Source organism: Salmo salar, chromosome ssa01, assembly GCF_905237065.1.
Source record: "Salmo salar chromosome ssa01, Ssal_v3.1, whole genome shotgun sequence".
NCBI classification, from domain to species: domain Eukaryota; kingdom Metazoa; phylum Chordata; class Actinopteri; order Salmoniformes; family Salmonidae; genus Salmo; species Salmo salar.
The window spans coordinates 8827994-8850401 of record NC_059442.1 but is presented as its reverse complement, the minus strand read 5'-3'; the positions used below and the strand labels follow the sequence as shown (position 1 = coordinate 8850401).

General features: G+C 40.7%; 1 protein-coding gene across 2 annotated transcripts in view; it reads right to left on the bottom strand.

The window, feature by feature from the left end:
- Window positions 1-6762: 6762 nt before the first annotated feature.
- The window catches only part of wdr35 (WD repeat domain 35), a 61549-nt gene continuing 45903 nt past the window's right edge, over window positions 6763-22408 (bottom strand). For both annotated transcript variants that reach the window (XM_014205269.2, XM_014205357.2), the window contains 5 exons: window positions 21200-21364; window positions 18942-19082; window positions 18113-18269; window positions 10203-10443; window positions 6763-9136 (listed from right to left, as the gene is read on the bottom strand). In XM_014205269.2, the coding sequence (XP_014060744.1) occupies window positions 8986-9136; window positions 10203-10443; window positions 18113-18269; window positions 18942-19082; window positions 21200-21364 (855 nt within the window). In that variant the 3' untranslated portion in view covers window positions 6763-8985. The remainder of the gene's footprint in view (window positions 9137-10202; window positions 10444-18112; window positions 18270-18941; window positions 19083-21199; window positions 21365-22408) is intronic.

Here is a 22408-nt window from a genome sequence, read left to right as displayed (position 1 = left end):
AGGCTACTTATATGTTCGACTACTTATTCACCCCAAAAACATGACCAATATCATAGTATAGGACAATATTATGCTGTATAAAATTAAATATTACTAGTCCCTCCTATTTTCCACATATTTCTCATGACATGAGCCTACCTATGTTTTTATCATAACATTACGATATAAATATATTCTGTTTATGAGTGATCGCCTAGTATAGACTCATATGGGGGCTTTCCACAATCTACAGACAGCAAAGCCAGCACTAACCGTGGCAAGACTGGGGATAACTGGCAACCGGGAAAAGTAAACCAATAGAAATGGGATCTTTGGTTGAATCAGTTTCCAGTTAATTTGTCATGTGTAAAGCACAAATTGGACAAGCTGATAAATAAAGTAGCAAAGTGAAACAGGCCTATGCGTCATCAGACTTTCAGTCAGCTAGTATCCACACTGCCTGTGAATAGAAACTGTCTCATGGGCCTTAAAACCTCTTATGGATCCGTCCATTTAAAAAAAAAATGTTTTATCCTAAAACAACATACCCAAATCTAACTGCCTGTAGCTCAGGACCTGAAGCAAGGATATGTATATTCTTGATACCATTTGAAAGGAAACACTTTGAAGTTTGTGGAAATGTGAAATTAATGTAGGCGAATATAACACATTAGATCTGGTGAAAAGATAATAAAAGGAAAAACATGCATTTTTTTCCCTACCATAATCTTTGAAATGCAAGAGAAAGGCCATAATGTATTATTCCAGCCCTTGCGCAATTTAGACTTTGGCCACTAGATGGCAGCAGTGTATGTGCAAAGTTTTAGGCTGATCCAATTAACCATTGCAAATCTGTTAAAAATGTTGTATCAAAACTGCCCAAATGTGCCTAATTGGTTTATTCATACATTTTGAAGTTCATAATTGTGCACTCGCCTCAAAAAATGCATGGTATCCTTTCACTGTAAAAGCTACTGTAAATTGGACAGTGCAGTTAGATTAACAAGAATTTAAGTTTCTGTCAGGGATTTTGTTTTTGTTTCTTACAACCTCATGCTAATCACATTAGCCTACGTTAGCTCAACCGTCCCGCGGGGGGGGGGGACACACACCGATCCTGTAGAGGTTAAAGCTGGAGTTCATAATGGTGAAACAGCCACATCCATTTGTGATATTACAATAGCAAAGAAATTACTGCAAACAATGAACACTGTTTCTCCCCAGGTACATCATCGCATGTTCGACAGAAGAGCACAATATGTGCTGCTGCACAACGCATTTTTAGGATGCTGCGAGATGCTACACAGCTCGGGAACAAAAACCATGACAACGGTATTGGTGTAAACAAACACTGTATAGCTTCAAAACATGGTTAAAACTATAAGTTTGATCTCATGGATGGCCAGCCTTTGCTTTTAAAACTCCATTGTCTATAAATTTGAGTGGTTACATTTTTCTAGCAGTATCCCTCAGCTGTTTACCAAAACAAGTGGCGGGCAGCATGTTTGTTGTTTTCCTATTCGCTAACATCATCTTCTGGTCTGTTGAAAACAGTTTACGACCGGGGTCTTTGATAATACAGAGGGAAGGAGTGGAGAGCATGGCAAGAGCTGTTAGTGTATTGTCCTCTAAAGACAGCTTCCATAAATTAACCTATATCGCCATCTACAGGTTTAACATGGGACATGCAATGGTATCTTCCAGAGCCTTCTACAGTCAACAAAAGACTGGTATCCACAAGCGATGGTTGTTTTAACAGGTGCATTATCTCCCTATAGACTGTAATAATAATACCACAACACTACAACCATACCACACAATAACAGGATTGTTTATAAGGAGAGATGGTGTCCGTTATCTCAGCATGCAAAAAAAGCACTTAAAGTAATTGTCCAGTGAAGATCTCACGTTTAAAAGTGAATATTCTGTTGACTCCTACCCAAATAATGTTGTTGACATCCTATACTCGTATTTATTGCCAAAGTATAAATTGGAGACAAAACACTTTAAAACACACTTCAAATTAGTATCTCAGACTTTAAAAAAAAATGCTAGCTACAGTATGTCCTCATATAATTTGACATCACGTTGGCTCATTGGCTGAGCTGCCCAATCAGCTATTTAGTTGAATACTTGTAATGACTGGTATACACCCACACCATTCAAACACAGAAAAGCTGCTTTTTAAAATACTTAATTACAAAACTATTTAACTTGTATTGTAATTATTAAGGGTCATATTTCATAAAGAAAAACACTGGACATTTATTTTAAGGCTGAGCAAGAGGTGAATGGCTTGTCCAAAATTCATCCAAATACTGTTGAAAAACTACAGAAAGGAAATTCTATTGTGAAAACATACCTTCAAAAAGACTTTGAAACTTAAGCAGGTTTGAACACACCTACTCAATCCAGGGTTTTTCTTATTTTTACTATTTTCTACATTGTAGAATAATAGTGAAGACATCATAACTATGAAATAACACACGTGGAATCATGTAGTAACCTAAAAAGTGTTAAACAATTCTAAATATATTTTATATTTGAGATTCTTCAAAATAGCCAACCTTTGCCCTGATGACAGCTTTGCACACTTTTGGCATTCTCTCAACCAGCGTCACGAGGTAGTCACCTGGGATGCATTTCAAGGTTTGCCTTGTTAAAAGTTAATTTGTGGAATTTCTTCCCTTAATGCGATTGAGCCAATCAGTTGTGTTGTGACAAGGTAGGGGTGGTATACAGAAGATAGCACTATTTGGTAAAATACCAAGTCCATACTATGGCAAGAACAGCTCATATAAGCAAACGAAATGACAGGCCATCATTACTTATTAAAAACATGAAGGTCAGTCAATCCGGAAAATTTCAAGAACTTCGAAAGTTTCTTCAAGTGCAGTCGCAAAAACAATAAAGCGCTATTGAAACTGGCTCTCATGACGACCACCACAGGAAAGGAAGACCCAGAGTTACCTCTGCTGCAGAGGATAAGTTCATCAGAGTTAACTGTACCTCAGATTGTGGCCCAAATAAATAAGTTCAAGTTACAAACACATCTCAACATCAACTGTTCAGAGGAGACTGTGTGAATCAGAACTTCATGGTTGAATTGCTGCAAATAAACCACCACTAAAGGACACCAATAATAAGAAGAGACTTGATTGGGCCAAGAAACACGAGCAATGGACATTAGACCGGTGAAAATCTGTCATCTTGGTCTGATGAGTCCACATTTGAGATTTTTGTTTCCAACCACTGTGTCTTTGTGAGATGCAGAGTAGGTGGACGGATGATCTCCGCATGTGTGGTTCCCACCGTGAAGTGTGGAGGAGGAGGTGATGGTGTGGGGATGCTGTGCTGCCTTGAATTCTATTTACAGTGGCAAGAAAAAGTATGTGAATCCTTTAGAATTATCTGGATTTCTGCATAAATTGGTCATAAAATTAGATCTGATCTACATCTCAGTCATAACAACAGACAAACACAGTGTGCTTAAACTAATAACATAGAAATTATTGTATTTTTCTTGTCTGTGTTGAATACATCATTTAAACATTCACAGTGTAGGTTGGAAAAAGTATGTGAACCCGTAGGCTAATGACTTCTTCAAAAGCTAATTGGAGTCAGGAGTCAGCTAAGCTGGAGTACAATCATTGAGACGAGATTGGAGATTTTGGTTAGAGCTGCCCTGCCCTATAAAAAACACTCACAAAATTTGAGTTTGCTATTCACAAGAAGCATTGCCTGATGTGAACCATGCCTCGAACAAAAGAGATCTCAGAAGACCTAAGATTAAGAATTGGTGACTTGCATGAAGCTGGAAAGGGTTACAAAAGTATCTCTAAAAGTCTTGATGTTCATCAGTCCACGGTAAGACAAATTGTCTATAAATGGAGAAAGTTCAGCACTTTCTATTCTCCCTAGGAGTGGTCATCCAGCAAAGATGACTGCAAGAGCACAGCGCAGAATGCTCAGTGAGGTTAAGAAGAATCCTAGAGTGTCAGCTAAAGACTTACAGAAATCTCTGGAACATGATAACATCTCTGTTGACGAGTCTACAATACGTAAAACACTAAACAAGAATGGTGTTCATGGGAGGACACCACGGAAGAAGCCACTGCTGTCCCAAAAAACAATGCTGCACATCTGAAGTTTTCAAAAGTGCACCTGGATGTTCCACAGCGCTACTGGCAAAATATTCTGTGGACAGATGAAACTAAAGTTGAGTTGTTTGGAAGGAAGGAACACACAACACTATGTGTGGAGAAGAAAAGGCACAGCACAGCAACATCAAAACCTCATCCCAACTGTAAACTATGGTGGAGGGAGCATCATGGTTTGGGGCTGCTTTGCCGCCTCTGGGCCTGGACAGCTTGCTATCATCGAAGGAAAAATTAATTCCCAAGTTTATCAAGACATTTTGCGGGAGAATGTAAGGCTATCTGTTCGCCAATTGAAGCTCAACAGAAGTTGGGTGATGCAACAGGACAATGACCCAAAACACAGAAGTAAATCAACAACAGAATGGCTTCAACAGAAGAAAATACACCTTCTGGAGTGGCCCAGTCAGAGTCCTGACCTCAACCCGATTGAGAAGCTGTGGCATGACCTCAAGAAAGCGGTTCACACCAGACATCCCAAGAATATTGCTGAACTAAAACAGTTTTGTAAAGAGGAATGGTCCAAAATTCCTCCTGACCGTTGCGCAGATCTGATCCTCAACTACAGAAAACGTTTGGTTGAGGTTATTGCTGCCCAAAGAGGGTCAACCAGTTATTAAATCCAAGGGTTCACATACTTTTCCACCCTGCACTGTGAATGTTTACACGGTGTGTTCAATAAAGACATGACAACGTATAATTGTTTGTAGACTGTGTTTGTCTATTGTTGTGACTTAGATGATAATCAGATCAAATTTTATGACCAATTTATGCAGAAGTCCAGGTAATTCCAAAGGGTTCGCAAACTTTTTCTTGCCACTGTAGAATTCAAGGCACACTTAACAAGCATGGCTACCACAGCATTCTGCAGCAATACGCCATCACATCTGGTTTGCGCTTGGTGGGACTTTTATTTGTTTTTCAACAGGACAATGACCAAACACACCTCCAGGCTGTATAAGGGCTATTTGACCAAGGAGAGTGACAGAGTGTTGCATCAGATGACCTGGCATCCACAATCACCTGACCTCAACCCAATTGAGATGGTTTTGGATGAGTTGGACCGCAGAGTGAAGGAAAAGCAGCCAACAAGTGTTCAGCATATGTGGGAACTCCTTCAAGACTGTTGGAAAAGCATTCCAGGTGAAACTGGTTGAGAGAATGCCAGGAGTGTGCAAAGCTGTCATCAAGGCAACAGGTGGCTAATTTGAAGAATCTCAAATTCTGATTTGTTTAACACACTTCTTTGGTTACTACATGATTCCATGTGTTATTTCATAATTTATGTCTTCACTATTATTCTACAATGTAGAAAATAGTATAAAGAAATACCCTTGAATGAGTAGGTGTGTTCAAACTTTTGACTGCTACTGTATGTCTAAATTTATGTTTTTCATTTTTAAAAGTATATTGTGTGTGTCATAATGTTATGTTTAACTTACTTGATATTCCAAATCTTCTTGTGCTGCATGGGGCAATCACTTTTGATTCTAGCTTTTTGTGTGGACTCTGTTCTGTGGAATTGAATAATCCTGTTCATATTGTTACCCATGTAAATAATAAATCAAATTTACCCACACAATCACATACCAATCAACCAGATTTTATGCATTTCATGTTTTCCTCATTCGCCATTAGGAGCCTTTTTAAGTTTGTCAAAATACCATTCAGCTCCGGATCAACCCAGTAGGATAAAGGAAAAGCATATCTCTCACCAGAAACACTCACGTGACTGATTTCTGCTTTTTGAGACCTGGAGGAAAATGGACTCAACAACTAAAATGATTTGACCTAGTCTTCTATATTAGTGAACATACACTTCAAATATAGGCTGTTCCCCGGGCGCCGAAGACGTGGATGTCGATTAAGGCAGCCCCCCCGCACCTCTCTGATTCAGAGGGGTTGGGTTAAATGAGGAAGACACATTTCAGTTGAATACATTCAGTTGAACAACTGACGAGGTATTCCCCTTTCCCCTTCTTAAAAAATGATGTTATGTATTGTTCTGTGTGATACCAATTGTGGACCATAGGTGGCAGAAATAGACTGTACACAAGCCAAAGATCCCACTCCTGCTGTCAGCCTGACCTTGATCAACCTGATTTGAAGTTGGTTGTGTTTCCAAGGCAACAAACAAAAGAAAACAGGCCAGGAGTACCTGTATGAAACAATAATTTTCCGTTGCGTGCTTGTTGACATTAATTAATTTATTTAACTAGGCAAGTCAGTTAACAAATTCTTATTTACAATGATAGCCTACTGGGGAACAGTGGGTTAACTGCTTTGTTCATGGAAAGAACAGAATTTTAGCTTGCCAGCTCGGGGATTTGATCCAGCAACCTTTCGGTTACTGGCCGAAACGCTCTAACCACTAGGCTACCTGCCGCCCTAAGCAGAGTTTATAAGAAAGTTTGGCAAACTCGAACCAAGCTCATTCCGGGAGATGAAATTCCTTCAACATTGTCTTAATGTCTGAATGAAATCAACCACCAATCTCTCTGATTAGCATAAGTGCTCTACCAGCAGGTAAAGGTGAATTTCAAAGTCTCCTGGTAAGTCCAGTATAAACCTCTTTCCAATTAACAAATAAAAGTGGAACAAATAAAACATGCAACAAAAGTATTCATGTTATTTCATTTAATATACATTTTCATCAATATAAAAATGACATTCCATGTAATTATGTAAAGACAATATACTAAAATGGGTCCCTTTTCAGTATTTTGTTCAGTAAAAATGAAGAGTAACAGTTTAATGAAACCAGTTGCACAAAATGTATTTGCGGCGACACGTCACTAAAAAAATGATAGTCTTTAAATCTTTAAAATTAAGAGAACATCACTGCTTAATAAGAGTAAAAAAAAAAAATGAAATGTGTATAATATGTACTGTCAACAAACAAATGTAGCAACCACATGAACATAAAAAAAGCACCCTGGAAACCTCAATGGTAGATAAATAGAAAACAAGTTGAAATACATTTTTAGTTGTGTATCAGGCTACTATGTGAAGTATTTAATCTAACAGACAGAGCTCCATGTTGACACCCCATGCCAATCCATAATCAATACATTTATTATGCAAAACAAATTAAGTAATGACTACTGGACTGGTGTCAGATTCACAGATCTCCAATACACTGCAATAAGGACGGAATTACAGTGCCTTCAGGAAGTATTCACACCCCTTGACTTTTCCAAATTTAGTTGTGTAACAGCTTGAATTTTAAATTGATTAAACTGAGATTTGTTTAGTCACTGGCCTACACAAAATACCCCCATGTCAAAGTGGAATTATGTTTTCGAAATTTTTACAAATCCCAAAAAATTAACAGCTGTCTTGAGTCAATAAGTATTCACCCCCTTGTTAGGGCAAGCCTAAATAAGTTCAGGAGTAAAACTTTGCTTAACAAGTCACATAATAAGTTGCATGGACTCACTGTGTGCAATAGTGTTTAACATGACTTTTGAATGACTACCTCATCTCTGTACCCCACACATACAATTATTTGTAAGGTCCCTCAGTCGAGCAGGGAATTTCAAACACAAATTCAACCGCAAAAACCAGGGACCAAGGGATGTTTTCCAATGGCTCGCAAAGGGCACCTATTGGTAGACAGTTTAAAATAAAAAAGCAGACATTGAAAATCCCTTTCACCATGGTGAAGTTATTAATTACACTTTGGATGGTGTATCAATACACCCAGTCACTACAAAGGTACAGGTGTCCTTCCTAACTCAGTTGACGGACAGCAAGGAAACTGCTCAAGGAATTCACCATAAGTCCAATTGAGATTTTAAAACAGTTAATTTATTGACTGTGATAGGAAAAAAGGATGGATCAACATTGTAGTTTCTCCACAATACTAACCTAATTGACAGAGTGAAAAGAAGGAATTCAAATATTCCAAAACATGCATCCTGTTTGCAACAAGGCACTACAGCAATACTGCAAAAAATGTGGAAAAGCAATTAACTTTTTGTCCTGAATACAAAGTGTTATGTTTGGGGCAAATCCAATACAACACATTACTGAGTTCCACTCTCCATATTTTCAAGCAGAGTGGTGGCTGCATCATGTTATGGGTATGCTTGTAATCATTAAGGACTGGGGAGTTTTTCAGGATAAAAAAAATAAACGGAATGGAGCTAAACACAGGCAAAGTCCTAGAGGAAAACCTGGTTCAGTCTGCTTTCCACCAGACACGGAGTTGAATTCACCTTTCAGCAGAACAATAACCTAAAACAAGGCCAAATTTACACTAGAGTTGCTCACCAAGAAGACACTGAATGTTCCTGAGTGGCCGAGGTACAGTTTTGACTTAAATCTACTTGAAAATCTATGGCAAGACCTGAAAATTGTTGTCTTGCAATGATCAACAACCAATTTGACAGAGCTTGAAGAATAAAAAATAAAAAAATGGTAAAATGTTGCACAGTACCGATGTGGAAAGCTCTTAGAGACATACCCAGAAAAACTCACATATGTAATCCCTGCCAAAGATGCTTCTACAAAGTATTGACTAAGGGGTGTGAATACTTATGTAAATTAGATATGTTTTTATCTTTCAATAAATTAGCAAAAATTTCTAAAAACCAGTTTTCACTTTGTTATTATGGGGTATTCTGTGTAGATGGGTGAGAATATATATTTTTTAATCCATTTTGAATTCAGGCTGTAACAACAAAATGTGAAATAAATCAAGGGATATAAATTATTTCTGAAGGCACTGTATTTAGTTAGTCAGTGTAGTGTGAGACAATGTATGTGCCGTAGCTGCCCTATTCTTGGGGCTTATCCTTGTAAACTCAAAAGTTTGCAGTACTGATTGACTTAAAGATCTTGGACTTTATGCCAGCGAGCTGTGGCACAGAGGGCAGAAGTTGTGGCTGCCAATCTCGTTTTCCAGTGCACAGTGCTTACACACGCTGCACATCCAGAACTGGTACTCTGAGATGGTCCAGCCGGTCACAATGCAGGTGGGCAGCTTCCCTTCAGCCCTGGAAGAGAACATAATGACGGTTGGAGAAGATGAAGCTTTACTAACTACAGGCCTGTCATGTGGAACAGTGGACGTTTTTGCTAATACTTTATTTTACAGCCCGGTTAAAGCTGGTACCTTCCTGGTATGTATATGGTACTAACTAAGAAACTACTTGGCAACAATAAATACTATCTGGTACTTACCTGAAAGGATTCAACTCAATCAGTAACTACATAGTACCAATTGTTACCCGGGGATGCTGGTGTCACTGAAGCTCTAAATAAACCCAAGTGTAGAATGATCAGTCAATGATCAGCAGAGAAAGAGAGAGAGAGAGAGAGAAAAAGAGAGAGAGAGAAAAGGAGAGAGGGAGAAAAGGAGAGAGAGAGAAAAGGAGAGAGAGAGAGAGAAAAGAGAGAGAGAGAGAAAAGGAGAGCGTAACTGTAGCTATCAGTGGTACAACAGTCCAGGTCTATGTTCAAGATGGACTGGGTTTATCAGTCCAGACCAGGGTTCAAGATGGACAGGGTTTAGCAGTCCAGGTCTATGTTCAAGATGGACTGGGTTTAGCAGTCCAGACCAGGGTTTATCAGTCCAGACCAGGGTACAAGATGGACAGGGTTTATCAGTCCAGACCAGGGCACAAGATGGACAGGGTTTAGCAGTCCAGACCAGGGTACAAGATGGACAGGGTTTAGCAGTCCAGACCAGGGCTCAAGAAGGACAGGGTTTAGCAGTACAACCTTGAGGACAGGGAAGTAGACCAGGGAAGAGGACTGGGTAAGCCCAGACCAGGGTTCAAGAAGGACAGGGTTTAGCAGTACAGACCAGGGTTCAAGAACGACAGGGTTTAGCAGTACAGACCAGGGTTCAAGAAGGACAGGGTTTAGCAGTACAGACCTATGTTCAAGAAGGACAGGGTTTAGCAGTACAGACCAGGGTACAAGATGGACAGGGTTTAGCACCCACCCATTAAGCCAGCCGGTAGGCAAGCTCAATCAAGCACAGCTAAAATATTCATAAAAAAAATATATATATCCTATTTGAACCCAGGCCTGTACTGCAGTGGTCATGGACCTCACCCCTCAGGAGCGCTGTCCAGTCCAGACATGTGGTTGTTCTTGGGGCTGTGTTTGGTGAAGATCTCCAGGGCCAGGTCTTCGTAGAGCTGTCTCTGCTCAGGGCTCAGGCTCTCCAGGGACTCCAGCTTGATGAAGGCTCTGGAACACGTACTGAAAGCCCGGTTGGCTGACGAGCAGATGGCCAGCAGGGAGTAGATCTCAACCGCTGGGATGATGTCCTCGTAGTCCCGTAGGTGGAGAGCTGGTAAGGAGGGGAGATTGGTTGAGTATTTACAGTTCATTTTAACCCTTGTGTAGTCTTAGCATTCTATATACTCCCCCAAGGGTAAAAAAAAAATCCCGCCTTCACTAAACCCCTAAAATAAAGCAGCTTAATTGAATTTTAAACCCCAAATCTATATTGCATGAAGAAACAACCTGTCATTCATCACAAACTTTGTGAATATCTGGGTTTTCCCTCTTCACAATGCAGAAAGACTGCATTTAATCAGCGGACACCACTTTTTTTTTTATTACAACACACCTGTCAAAATTGTTTTCTTTACTAAAGTAGAGGTTTATTATTATTATTATTATTATTGCTAAAGGTACTGCATAGGTGTAAACATACATTTTTTAGAAAGAGATAGCACTTGCATAGCCTAAGAAAGTAGCAGAAATGTGCAGAAAGTAGTTTTGAATGCATTTTATTGAAGGGAAACAATAAGTTACTTTTTTGGCAACATGGTGATATATTCTTATATACTGTACAATGAGGAATTCAACTACAAAATACTAGTCTTCTCCCATTTTTTTTAACCATTGCCCTCACCCACAAGGTGTATAAACAACAACAATAAATAAGAATAAAATAAGATAGATACAAAATGAAAACGTGAAGAACATAAATCAATCCACTCTAATTATCACGTGTTGAACAGTATGCAAGTGTGTGTGCATGGACTTTACATATGTATTTCTCACATGTGCAGCACATAGTATTTGTTTTACAGTCCTTTGGGGGGGAAGAATTGGCATCTCCTCCACTTGCCTGCCCCAGCTGCAGCCTAAGGTGGATCAGGACAAGATTCAGTCCCCTGAACAGCTTTCACAAGCGCTGCAGAGGCTGCTGTGCAGGGGAGGCGCTGCCTTCTTTGAATGTGTGGGGTTACAAGTGCCTTTCCCAACTGCTCCAGGAACACCCTCCTCTTGTTCTGCTTATCAGGCATCCGGGTAGGATTGATCTTGTTCAATATCATGAAGGCATTGTATGAGGTCACATCAATGATGTTATGGAAGCTGACCAGGGGCCAGCGGATAGTCATCCTCCTGCAGCTGTAAGTTCCAATCACCTTGTCCAGGTTGTCCACGCCTTCTTTCTTGTGGTTGTAGTCCAGGATGATGGCTGGCCTCCTGTCCTCACGATCAACGATCTCAGCTGTTTTGTGCAGTGTGCTCAGGAGGACCACATTCGTGTTCCTCTGTGGGAGGTAAGAAACTAGAGTAGTGGTGGGGGTGAAGGCAAACATTGATGAGAAGGCCTCTCTCCCCCTTGTTGTGAGGAGTGCAGGGGGGAGCTCAGGCTTGTTCTTTCTAACTGTGCCAACCATGGTGATCTTCCTCTTCAGGAGCTGCTGGCTGAGTTCAAAAGAGGTGAAGAAATTGTCACACGTGACATTGTGCCCCCTCAGTCCATTTTTTTTTATAACTGCCGGGACAAAAAAGAACCTTTGTACCCTGGTGGTGTACAGCTTACATGGAAATGTGAACAAGGCGATGTTTCAGTTTTTCTAATGTTGGGGTCACACTAGGAAAAAACATAAAATTTTAAGTTGAAAAAATATAATTTAAGGGGATTTCTCTGCTGTTAACCTGTTAGGGCTAGGGGGCAGTATTGACACGGCTGGATAAAAAAAACGTACCCGATTTAATCTGGTTACTACTCCTGCCCAGTAACTAGAATATGCATATAATTATTGGCTTTGGATAGAAAACACTCCAACGTTTCTAAAACTGTTTGAATGGTGTCTGTGAGTATAACAGAACTCATATGGCAGGCCAAAACCTGAGAAGATTCCATGCAGGAAGTGGCCTGTGACAATTTCTTCCACTTCTTGATTATCTCTATCTATTACAAAGGATCTCTGCTGTTACGTGACACTTCCTACGGCTGCCATGGGCTCTCAGAAGGCGGCAAAAAGCTGAATCGTGGCTTTGCAGGCTCTGGCTGAAAAAAAGTAGCGCGTTTGGGTAGTGGCAGGTTACAGTACTGTGAGACTCAGGCGCGTGCCCGCGTCGACCGAATGCTTTGTTTTCTTTCCTCTGTTTATCTAAACGGAGATTCCCGGTCTGAATATTATCGCTTTTTTACGAGAAAAATGGCATAAAAATTGATTTAAACAGCGGTTGACATGCTTCGAAGTACGGTAATGGAATATTTAGAATTTTTTGGTCACGAATTGCGCCATGCTCGTGACCCTGATTTACCATTTCGGATAGTGTCTAGAACGCACGAACAAAACGCCGCTATTTGGATATAACGATGGATTATTTTGGACCAAACCAACATTTGTTATTGAAGTAGCAGTCCTGGGAGTGCATTCTGACGAAAACAACAAAGGTAATCAAACTTTTGTAATAGTAAATCTGACTTTGGTCAGGGCTAAACTTGGTGGGTGTCTAAATGGCTAGCCGTGATGGCTGGGCTATCTACTGAGAATATTGCAAAATGTGCTTTCACCGAAAAGCTATTTTAACATCGGACACCTCGATTGCACAAAGGAGTTCTGTATCTATAATTCTTAAAATAATTATGTTTTTTGTGAACGTTTATCGTGAGTAATTTAGTAAATTGTTAGTAAATTCCCCGGAAGTTTGTGGGGGGGGTATGCTAGTTCTGAACATCACATGCTAATGTAAAAATCTGGTTTTTGATATAAATATGAACTTGATTGAACAAAACATGCATGTATTGTATAACATAATGTCCTAGGTGTGTCATCTGATGAAGATCAAAGGTTAGTGCTGCATTTAGCTGTCTTCTGGGTTTTTGTGACATTATATGCTAGCTTGAAAAATGGGTGTCTGATTATTTCTGGCTGGGTACTCTGCTGACATAATCTAATGTTTTGCTTTCGTTGTAAAGCCTTTTTGAAATCGGACAGTGTGGTTAGATTAACGAGAGTCTTGTCTTTAAAATGCTGTAAAATAGTCATATGTTTGAGAAATTGAAGTAATAGCATTTCTAAGGTATTTGAAAATCGCGCCACGGGATTCAACTGGCTGTTGCGTAGGTGGGACGAATTCGTCCCGCCTAGCCCAGAGAGGTTAAACATAGTGGCGTGTCATGTTTGACCCTTAAGACAACAAGGGATAAGGTCAGTGCTGGTCAAACATTGTACAAGCAATTTATACATGAATAGGTAACCTACTTTTCTACAACACAACTATTTTCCAAGAAACTGACATGTGACCATATTCCGCAAACATCCTTAGAATACAGATAGCTGTTCAGTTAAACCAAGCTAATCACACCCTGAATACAGATAACTGTTCAGTTAAACTGACCTAATCAAACCCTGAATAGAGATAATTGCTGAGTTAAACCAAGCTAATCATACCCTGAATTTATTTTATGTCACCTTTATTTAAATAGGCCGTAGAGGCAAAGTAATTACAATTTAGCAATTAAACACTGGCGTGATAGATGTGCAGAAGATGATTGTGCAAGGAGAGATAATGGGGTGCAAAGGAGAAGAAAAAAAAAATATGGGGATGGGCTATTTACAGATGGGCTATGTACAGGTGCAATGATCTGTGAGCTGCTCTGACAGCTGATGCTTAAAGTTACTGAGGGAGATATGAGTGTCCAGCTTCAGTGATTTTAGCAATTTGTTCCAGTCGTTAATTGTAAATGACATCGCCGAAGTCAAGGATCGGTAGGATAGTCAGTTTTACGAGGGAATGTTTGGCAACATGAGTGAAGGATGCTTTGTTGCGAAATAGGAAGCCGATTCTAGATGTAATTTTGGATTGGAGATGCTTAATGTGAGTCTGGAAGGAGAGTTTACAGTCTAACCAGACACCTAGGTATTTGTAGTTGTCCACATATTCTAAGTCAGAACCGTCCAGAGTAGTGATGCTGGACAGGCAGGCAGATGCGGGCAGCGATTGGTTGAAGAGCATGCATTTAGTTTTACTTGCATTTAAGAGCAGTTGGAGGCCACGGAAGGAGAATTGTATGGCATTGAAGCTCGTCTGGAGGTTAGTTAACACAGTGTCCAAAAAAGGGCCAGAAGTAAACAGAATGGTGTCGTCTTCGTAGAGGTGGATCAGAGAATCACAAGCAGCAAGAGCGACATCATTGATGTATACAGAGAAACGAGTCGGCCCGAGAATTGAATCCTGTGGCACCCCCATAGAGACTGCCAGAGGCCCGGACAACAGGCCATCCGATTTGACACACTGAACTCTATCTGAGAAGTAGTTGGTGAACCAGGTGAGGCAGTCATTTGAGAAACCAAGGCTGTTGAGTCTGCCGATAAGAATGCGGTGATTTACAGTCAAAAGCCTTGGCCAGGTCGTTGAATATGGTTGCACAGTATTGTCTTTTATCAATGGCGGTTATGATATCGTTTAGGACCTTGAGCGTGGCTGAGGTGCACCCATGATCAGCTCGGAAACCAGATTGCATAGCGGAGAAGGTACGGTGGGATTCAAAATGGTCGGTAATCTGTTTGTTAACTTGGCTTTCGAAGACCTTAGAAAGGCAGGGTAGGATAGATATAGGTCTGTAACAGTTTGGGTCTAGAGTGTCTCCCCCTTGGAAGAGGGGGATGACCGCGGCAGCTTTCCAATCTTTGGGGATCTCAGACGATACGAAAGAGAGGTTGAACAGGCTAGTAATAGGGGTTGCAACAATTGCGGCGGATAATTTTAGAGAGGGTACAGATTGTCTAGCCCAGCTGATTTGTAGGGGTCCAGATTTTGCAGCTCTTTCAGAACATGAGCGATCTGGATTTGGGTGAAGAAGAAATGGGGGAGGCTTGGGCAAGTTGCTGTGGGGGGTGCAGAGCTGTTAACCGGGGTAGGGGTAGCCAGGTGGAAAGCATGGCCAGCTGTAGAAAAATGCTTATTGAAATTCTCAATTATCGTGGATTTATCGGTGGTGACAGTGTTTCCTAGCCTCAGTGCAGTGGGCAGCTGGGAGGAGGTGCTCTTATTCTCCATGGACTTTACAGTGTCCCAGAACTTTTTGGAGTTTGTGCTACAGGATGAACATTTCTGTTTGAAAAAGCTAGCCTTTGCTTTCCTAAGTGCCTGTGTATATTGGTTCCTAACTTCCCTGAAAAGTTGCATATCGCGGGGCTATTCGATGCTAATGCAGAACGCCACAGGATGTTTTTGTGCTGGTCAAGGGCAGTCACGTCTGGAGTGAACCAAGGGATATATCTGTTCCTGGTTCCATTTTTTTTTGAATGGGGCATGCTTATTTAAGATGAGGAAAGCACATTTAAAGAATAACCAGGCATCCTCTACTGACGGAATGAGGTCAATATCCTTCCAGGATACCCGGGCCAGGTCGATTAGAAAAGCCTGCTCACTGAAGTGTTTTAGGGAGCGTTTGACAGTGATGAGGGGTGGTCGTTTGACCGCAGACCCATTACGGACGTAGGCAATGAGGCAGTGATTGCTGAGATCCTGGTTGAAGACAGCAGAGGTGTATTTAGAGGGCAGGTTGGTCAGAATACAGATAACTGTTCAGTTTAACCAAGCTAATCACACCCTGAATACAGTGCCTTCAGAAAATATTCACAACCTTTGACTTTTTCCAAATGTTCATGTGTTACAGTCTGAGTTTAAAATGGATTAAATTGAGATTTTGTGTCACTGGCCTACACACAATATCCCATAATGTCAAAGTGGAAGGACGTTTTTTGAAGTTTTTACAAATAAAAATCTGAAATGTCTTGAGTCAATAATTATTCAACCCCTTTATTATGGCAAGCCTAAATGAATTCAGGAGTAAAAATGTGCTTAAGTCACATAATGAGTTACATATGATTTTTTAATGACTACCTCATCTCTGTAACCTCACATACAATTATCTGTAAGGTCCCTCAGTCGAGGGGTGAATTTCAAACACAGATTTAATCACAATCTCTTCATTGTATCTCATTCAAAGACACAAATCATGGACACTCTTACTGACAGTTGTGGCTGCTTTGCATGATGTATTGTTGTTTCTACCTTCTTGCCCTTTGTGCTGTTGTCTGTGCCCAATAATGTTTCTTACCATGTTTTGTGCTGCTGTCATGTTGTGTTGCTACTATGTGGTGTTGCTACCATGCTGTGTTGTCATGTGTTGGTGCCATGATATGTTGTTGTCTTTAGGTCTCTCTTTATGTAGTGTTGTCTCTTGTCGTGATGCGTGTTTTGTCCTATATTTAAATATTTTTTGTATTTTTAATCCCAGCCCGCGTCCCCGCAGGAGGCCTTTTGTTAGGCCGTCATTGTAAATAAGAATTTGTTCTTGTTACGTTCCCCAGTTTCTGTGTTGTTGTGGGTTTGTATGTGTGTGTATTTCAGGAAATTGCTTCCTGGATTCCTGAAGCAGCTGATTGGTCGGCCCCATCGCTGATTGGAGCTCTGACCCCTCCCTCTCATCAGGGGATACAGCCGTCTCTACAATGACCAACTCCTTCTCCAGCTTGATGAAAGCCAGTGTTCCTTCCCCAGGGAAAAGAGCTTCTTTTTAGGTCCTGTGTTGATTGTTGTGACGGTCAGTAAAAGTTGTTGCTATTGTTTTGTAGCTGCTCCTTCCGAGGTATGTGTATGCCAAAAGGACTTAGTGTTTTTGGTTAATTGAAATTGTTCTCGTAAATTATTCTGTTTCATTTGTTCCCGGGGGGGGGGAAGGGGAATGCACCTTGGGAGTGTTTAGGCAAGAGGCCTGCGGCATACATAACCCGTAGTATTTAATCTGTACATGCACACTAAGTAAGACCTGGGCAGACCACCCCCTGTATTTTGGTTAGTGCGCCAGGTGGTGCTAAAGGTTAGGTTAGAAGTAGGAAGGCAGGTAAGGTAGGGGAGGGGACTCTAACTTTTACTTTCTTTGCTTTGGTTCCGTCCAGACCCTTTTCCCCACTTTACCGTGTGAAGGAATAATAAATTCCCTGTAAACTGTATTTTTCTCTGCCTCTCATCATTCCCCGCACCTACGATCACATACTTTTTCACTCCACGGGGAGTTGACATATAACAGGGTGTTGCGTCCCCTCCTCCAAGAGGTGTACGTAACAGTTCTTAACTGACTTGCCTAGTTAAATAAAGACCAGGGAGGTTTTCCAAAGCCTTGCACCTATTGGTAGATGGGAATACAGAAACCTGTTCAGTTAAACCAAGCTCATTAAAAAAAAGAAACCTATTAAGGTGGTCTTAATAAATGCAGACATTTACTCAGGTATAGGCTTTTGACATAGTCTACTAATTCTGTGTGCCTTCAGAAAGAGTGGAGATAAACAATCTAATAATAATACGATGTGCCATTTAACAGACGCTTTTATCCAAAGCATTTTACGTAGAGGTGGTCGCGGGAATCGAACCCACTTATCCTGGCGTTGCAAGCTCTACTAACTGAGCTACAGCGGACCAGTTCATTTGATGGTGCTAAAAAGTGATTTAACAGTTTGAATGTATGAACAGAGGGCTAGTAAAAAAACACCCCCTCAAGGATGAATGAGAAAGGGTTACGTGCACAGTTATACCTCGGAGAAGGCATAGGCCTACATACACTTTAATAGACGCTTGTCAAAAGAGAGGGCTGTCTTTGTTATTTGCCGTGTCTTTTCATGCCTGGTGAAGCGAGAAGGTTGGCAGGAACAGCAGAGAGAAGGATAGAAAATGTAAACGAGAGAGTGGGGGGGTACCTGTCTTCATGGCTTTCACCATGTAGCCTTCGTACAGCTGCCTCTGAGCCAGCAGGAAGAAGTGGTAGGCCTCGGCCCCACGCCAGGCGCTGTCCACCACGCGGTTGTCTGAGGAGGTGGCGTCCTCCTCCAGCAGGCCAGCTAGAGCAGATGTAGCCTGAAGGAAGAGAAGGGAGTAGCTGACAGGTTCAAAAGACATGGGAATGAATTCACTGAGAATGAACACTGTTGTACATCTGTTATCAGACTGGAATTAAAGACCAATCTATGGTATCAGTACATCTGTTATCAGAGGGGAATTAAAGACCAATCTATGGTATCAGTACATCTGTTATTAGAGGGGAATTAAAGACCAATCTATGGTATCAGTACATCTGTTATTAGAGGGGAATTAAAGACCAATCTATGGTATCAGTACATCTGTTATCAGAGGGGAATTAAAGACCAATATATGGTATCAGTACATCTGTTATTAGAGGGGTATTTACTGTTATCAGAGGGGAATTAAGCACCAAACTATTGATATGCTTAATCTGTATTCACTTTTGGAAAATAACAAGTGCTCCCTCTGCACTGGTGTAAACACTATATAAATCAGACCCTTGTAGCTAACAACTCCAACAAATTGTAAATGACTTAGCATTAATTTGATTTTTTTAACTCTGCATTATTGGAAAAGGAACCGTAAGTGAGCCTTTCGCTGTTAGTCTACACCGGTTGTTTACAAAGCGTGTGACAAATACCATTTCATTTGATAGCAGCCAACAAACCACAATGACACATAGGACCTAAAGGATTGTATGTCTTAATGATTGTGTGGGTTGTGTACCTCTGACGTCTTCCCTTTGGTCTTGTTCTGCTGGGATGTCTTCACTTGGCTGTGGTAGTTCTCCACTAGCAGGGCTGCCAGCACATAAAGCTTCTTCACCCTCAATGGCCGGGTCCTCCTCTTAGCCTCCTCATCCGCTATCTGACAAGTTAAAAGAGCAGATGACAGATGGGTCTCTGACACCAGTGTACTGGATAATAATAAGAGCTCAGCCAGGGGTCTGTCCGGTCCGAGGCACAATGTAGTTAAATACCTCTGAAGGTAATTAGCTAAGGACTGAATTGAATGATAAGTATGTAGTGAAGCGGGGAAGTGTGGCATGTAGTGAAGCGGGGAAGTGTGGCATGTAGTGAAGCGGGGAAGTGTGGTATTTAGTGAAGCGGGGAAGTGTGGCATTTAGTGAAGCGGGGAAGTGTGGCATTTAGTGAAGCGGGGAAGTGTGGCATTTAGTGAAGCGGGGAAGTGTGGTATTTAGTGAAGCGGGGAAGTGTGGTATATACTGAAGCGGGGAAGTGTGGTATATACTGAAGCGGGGAAGTGTGGTATATACTGAAGCGGGGAAGTGTGGTATATACTGAAGCGGGGAAGTGTGGTATATACTGAAGCGGGGAAGTGTGGTATATACTGAAGCGGGGAAGTGTGGTATATACTGAAGCGGGGAAGTGTTGCAGACTACACTGCAGATTTTTCTATCGGTTGATCATGTCCCCTTATGTGTGCCCTACCAATTACATTCCAACATTTGCCTTCTTTAGCCAGAAGCCACTTCAAAACAAGAATGTGACTTTACATGGTGTTAACCTCTTGGGGCTAGGTGGGACGCTAGCGTGCCACCCGTGGTGCACTCCATCAACAGCAGGTGCATTTCAAGAGCGGCAAATTTGAATCCAAATAAATGTCAAAATTCAAATTTTTCAAAAATACAACTATGTTACACCATTTGAAAGATAAACATCTCCTTAATCTAACCACGTTTTACGATTTCAAAAAGGTTTTACGGCGAAAGCATAAATTTAGAGTATGTTAGGACAGTACATTTACAAGAGTTGTGTGTAATGTTTTGTCAAGTCAAAGACAGGGTCACCAAAACCATAAAACCAGCTAAAATGATGCACTAACCTTTTACAATCTCCATCAGATGACACTCCTAGGACATTATGTTAGACAATGCATGCATTTTTAGTTCTATCAAGTTCATATTTATATCCAAAAACAGCGTTTTACTATGGCATTGATGTTGAGGAAATCGTTTCCCTCCAATAACCGGCAGTCAAGTCAGCGTAACAAATTAAATAATTAAAATTAGAAAACATTGGTAAAATATTATATTGTCATTTAAAGAATTATAGATTTACATCTCTTGAACGCAATCAACTTGCCAGATTTAAAAATAACCTTACTGGGAAATCACACTTTGCAATAATCTGAGCACTGCGCCCAGAAAAATACGCGTTGCGATACAGACTAGACGTCATGTTGGGGAGATCTAAAATCGAAAATACTATGTAAATAATCCATTACCTTTGATTCTCTTCATCAGATGTCACTTCCAGGTATCACAGGTCCATAACGAATGTAGTTTTGTTCAAAAAAGCTCATCATTTATGTCCAAAAATCTCCGTCTCGTTAGCACATGATGTAAGCCAGCCGGTCTTCTCGTCATGAACGAGGGGAAAAAATATATTTCCGTTCGTTCAAACATGTCAAACGTTGTATAGCATAAATCATTAGGGCCTTTTTTAACCAGAACATGAATAATATTCAAGGTGGACGAATGCATACTCTTTTATAACGTATTGGAACGAGGGTACCCAACATGAACTCGCGCGCAAGGTGTCTAATGGGCCATCATCGTTCCATGGCTCTTGTTCGGTCAGATCTCCCTCCAGAAGACTCAAAACACTTTGTAAAGGCTGGTGACATCTAGTGGAAGCAATAGGAAGTGCCAAAATATTCCTAAACCCCTGTGTTTTTCAATGGGATAGGTTTAAAGTCAATACAACACATCAGGTATCCACTTCCTGTCAGAAAATGTCTCAGGGTTTTGCCTGCCAAATGAGTTCTGTTATACTCACAGACACCATTCAAACAGTTTTGGAAACTTTAGAGTGTTTTCTATCCATATATAATAAGTATATGCATATTCTAGTTACTGGGTAGGATTAGTAACCAGATTAAATCGGGTACATTTTTTTTATCCAGACGTGCAAATGCTGCCCCCTAGACCCAACAGGTTAAGGCACAGTCGTTGGCAGTACCTTGAACATGAGTTTAGCTGCTTCTAGGAAATGGTGGGCTTTACGGTACAACTCCACAGCCTCCAAAGGCTTGTTCTTCTCCAGCAGGTGAGAGGCATACTTGGCCAGAAGAGAGTTGATCTCTTTCATGTTGTGGTTTTTGGCCAGCTCCACAGCTTTGTTCCACTGGGAAAAAAGCAGAAACAGTTATGAACTAATAAATGCACCTGATATGAATGTATAAGGGTGAGACAGAACAATGTTGTGTCTTTGTGTTTACATGTGGTGTGGAAAGTAGTGTTTTGTTGTTGGGTGATATGTTCGTATGTGTTGTGAATAAATAATTGTTTAATATACAGTACCAGTCAAAAGTTTGGATACGCCTGACAAGCGTGTGCAAAGCTGGCATCAAGGAAAAGGGTGGATACTTTGAAGAATGTCAAATATAAAATATATTTTGATATGTTTAACACTTTTTTGGTTACTACATGATTCCATATGTGTTATTTCATAGTTTTGATGTCTTCACTATTATTCTACAATGTAGAAAATAGTAAAAATAAAGAAAAACCCTGGAATGAGTGAGTGTGTCCAAACTTTTGACTGGTACTGTATATTTTTTTTATATATTTGAAAATATAGAAATTAGATTGAAAAACGATATGTTAGGGCTTTGGGAAGAAATAACCAGTTGAAAGAATTTAAAAGCTATTGCTGTGAGCCTAATGCTGGAGGTCCTGGTCATATGTGGTTTTCAACAACAGGAAATGGGAGAAAAGTATCATGATTAAAGCATGCGTATCAGAAACACTGGCCACAATAACATGCTTTTAATAGACTGCCTTGAGCTAAATGATCTATCACATACCCTAACACTGCTCTCCTGGTCACATTTACATCGGGCAATTCTGTTACGACGCCAAGCTTCAGTTACACTCGAAATCAGCAAAGTAGTACGATGCCTCAAAAGAAACGTGGCACATTAAAGAAAATAGTGTTGCTCATGTCTGTCGTGCTCATGCGAAGACATCTGAAAAAACACACTTCAACAGTAAAAACCATTCACAGTGCAATGACAAAAGAATTGACAGTGCAATCCTCAGAACAGAAAGTCCTACTGTGGTCTGCCACTGGTGCAGTGATATCATCTGGTGTAGTGATGTCAAAACCTAGTTGGTGGAGGACAGTGGGGACTGCCAGCTTCCACTTTCCAATTTGGAATCAGCACTG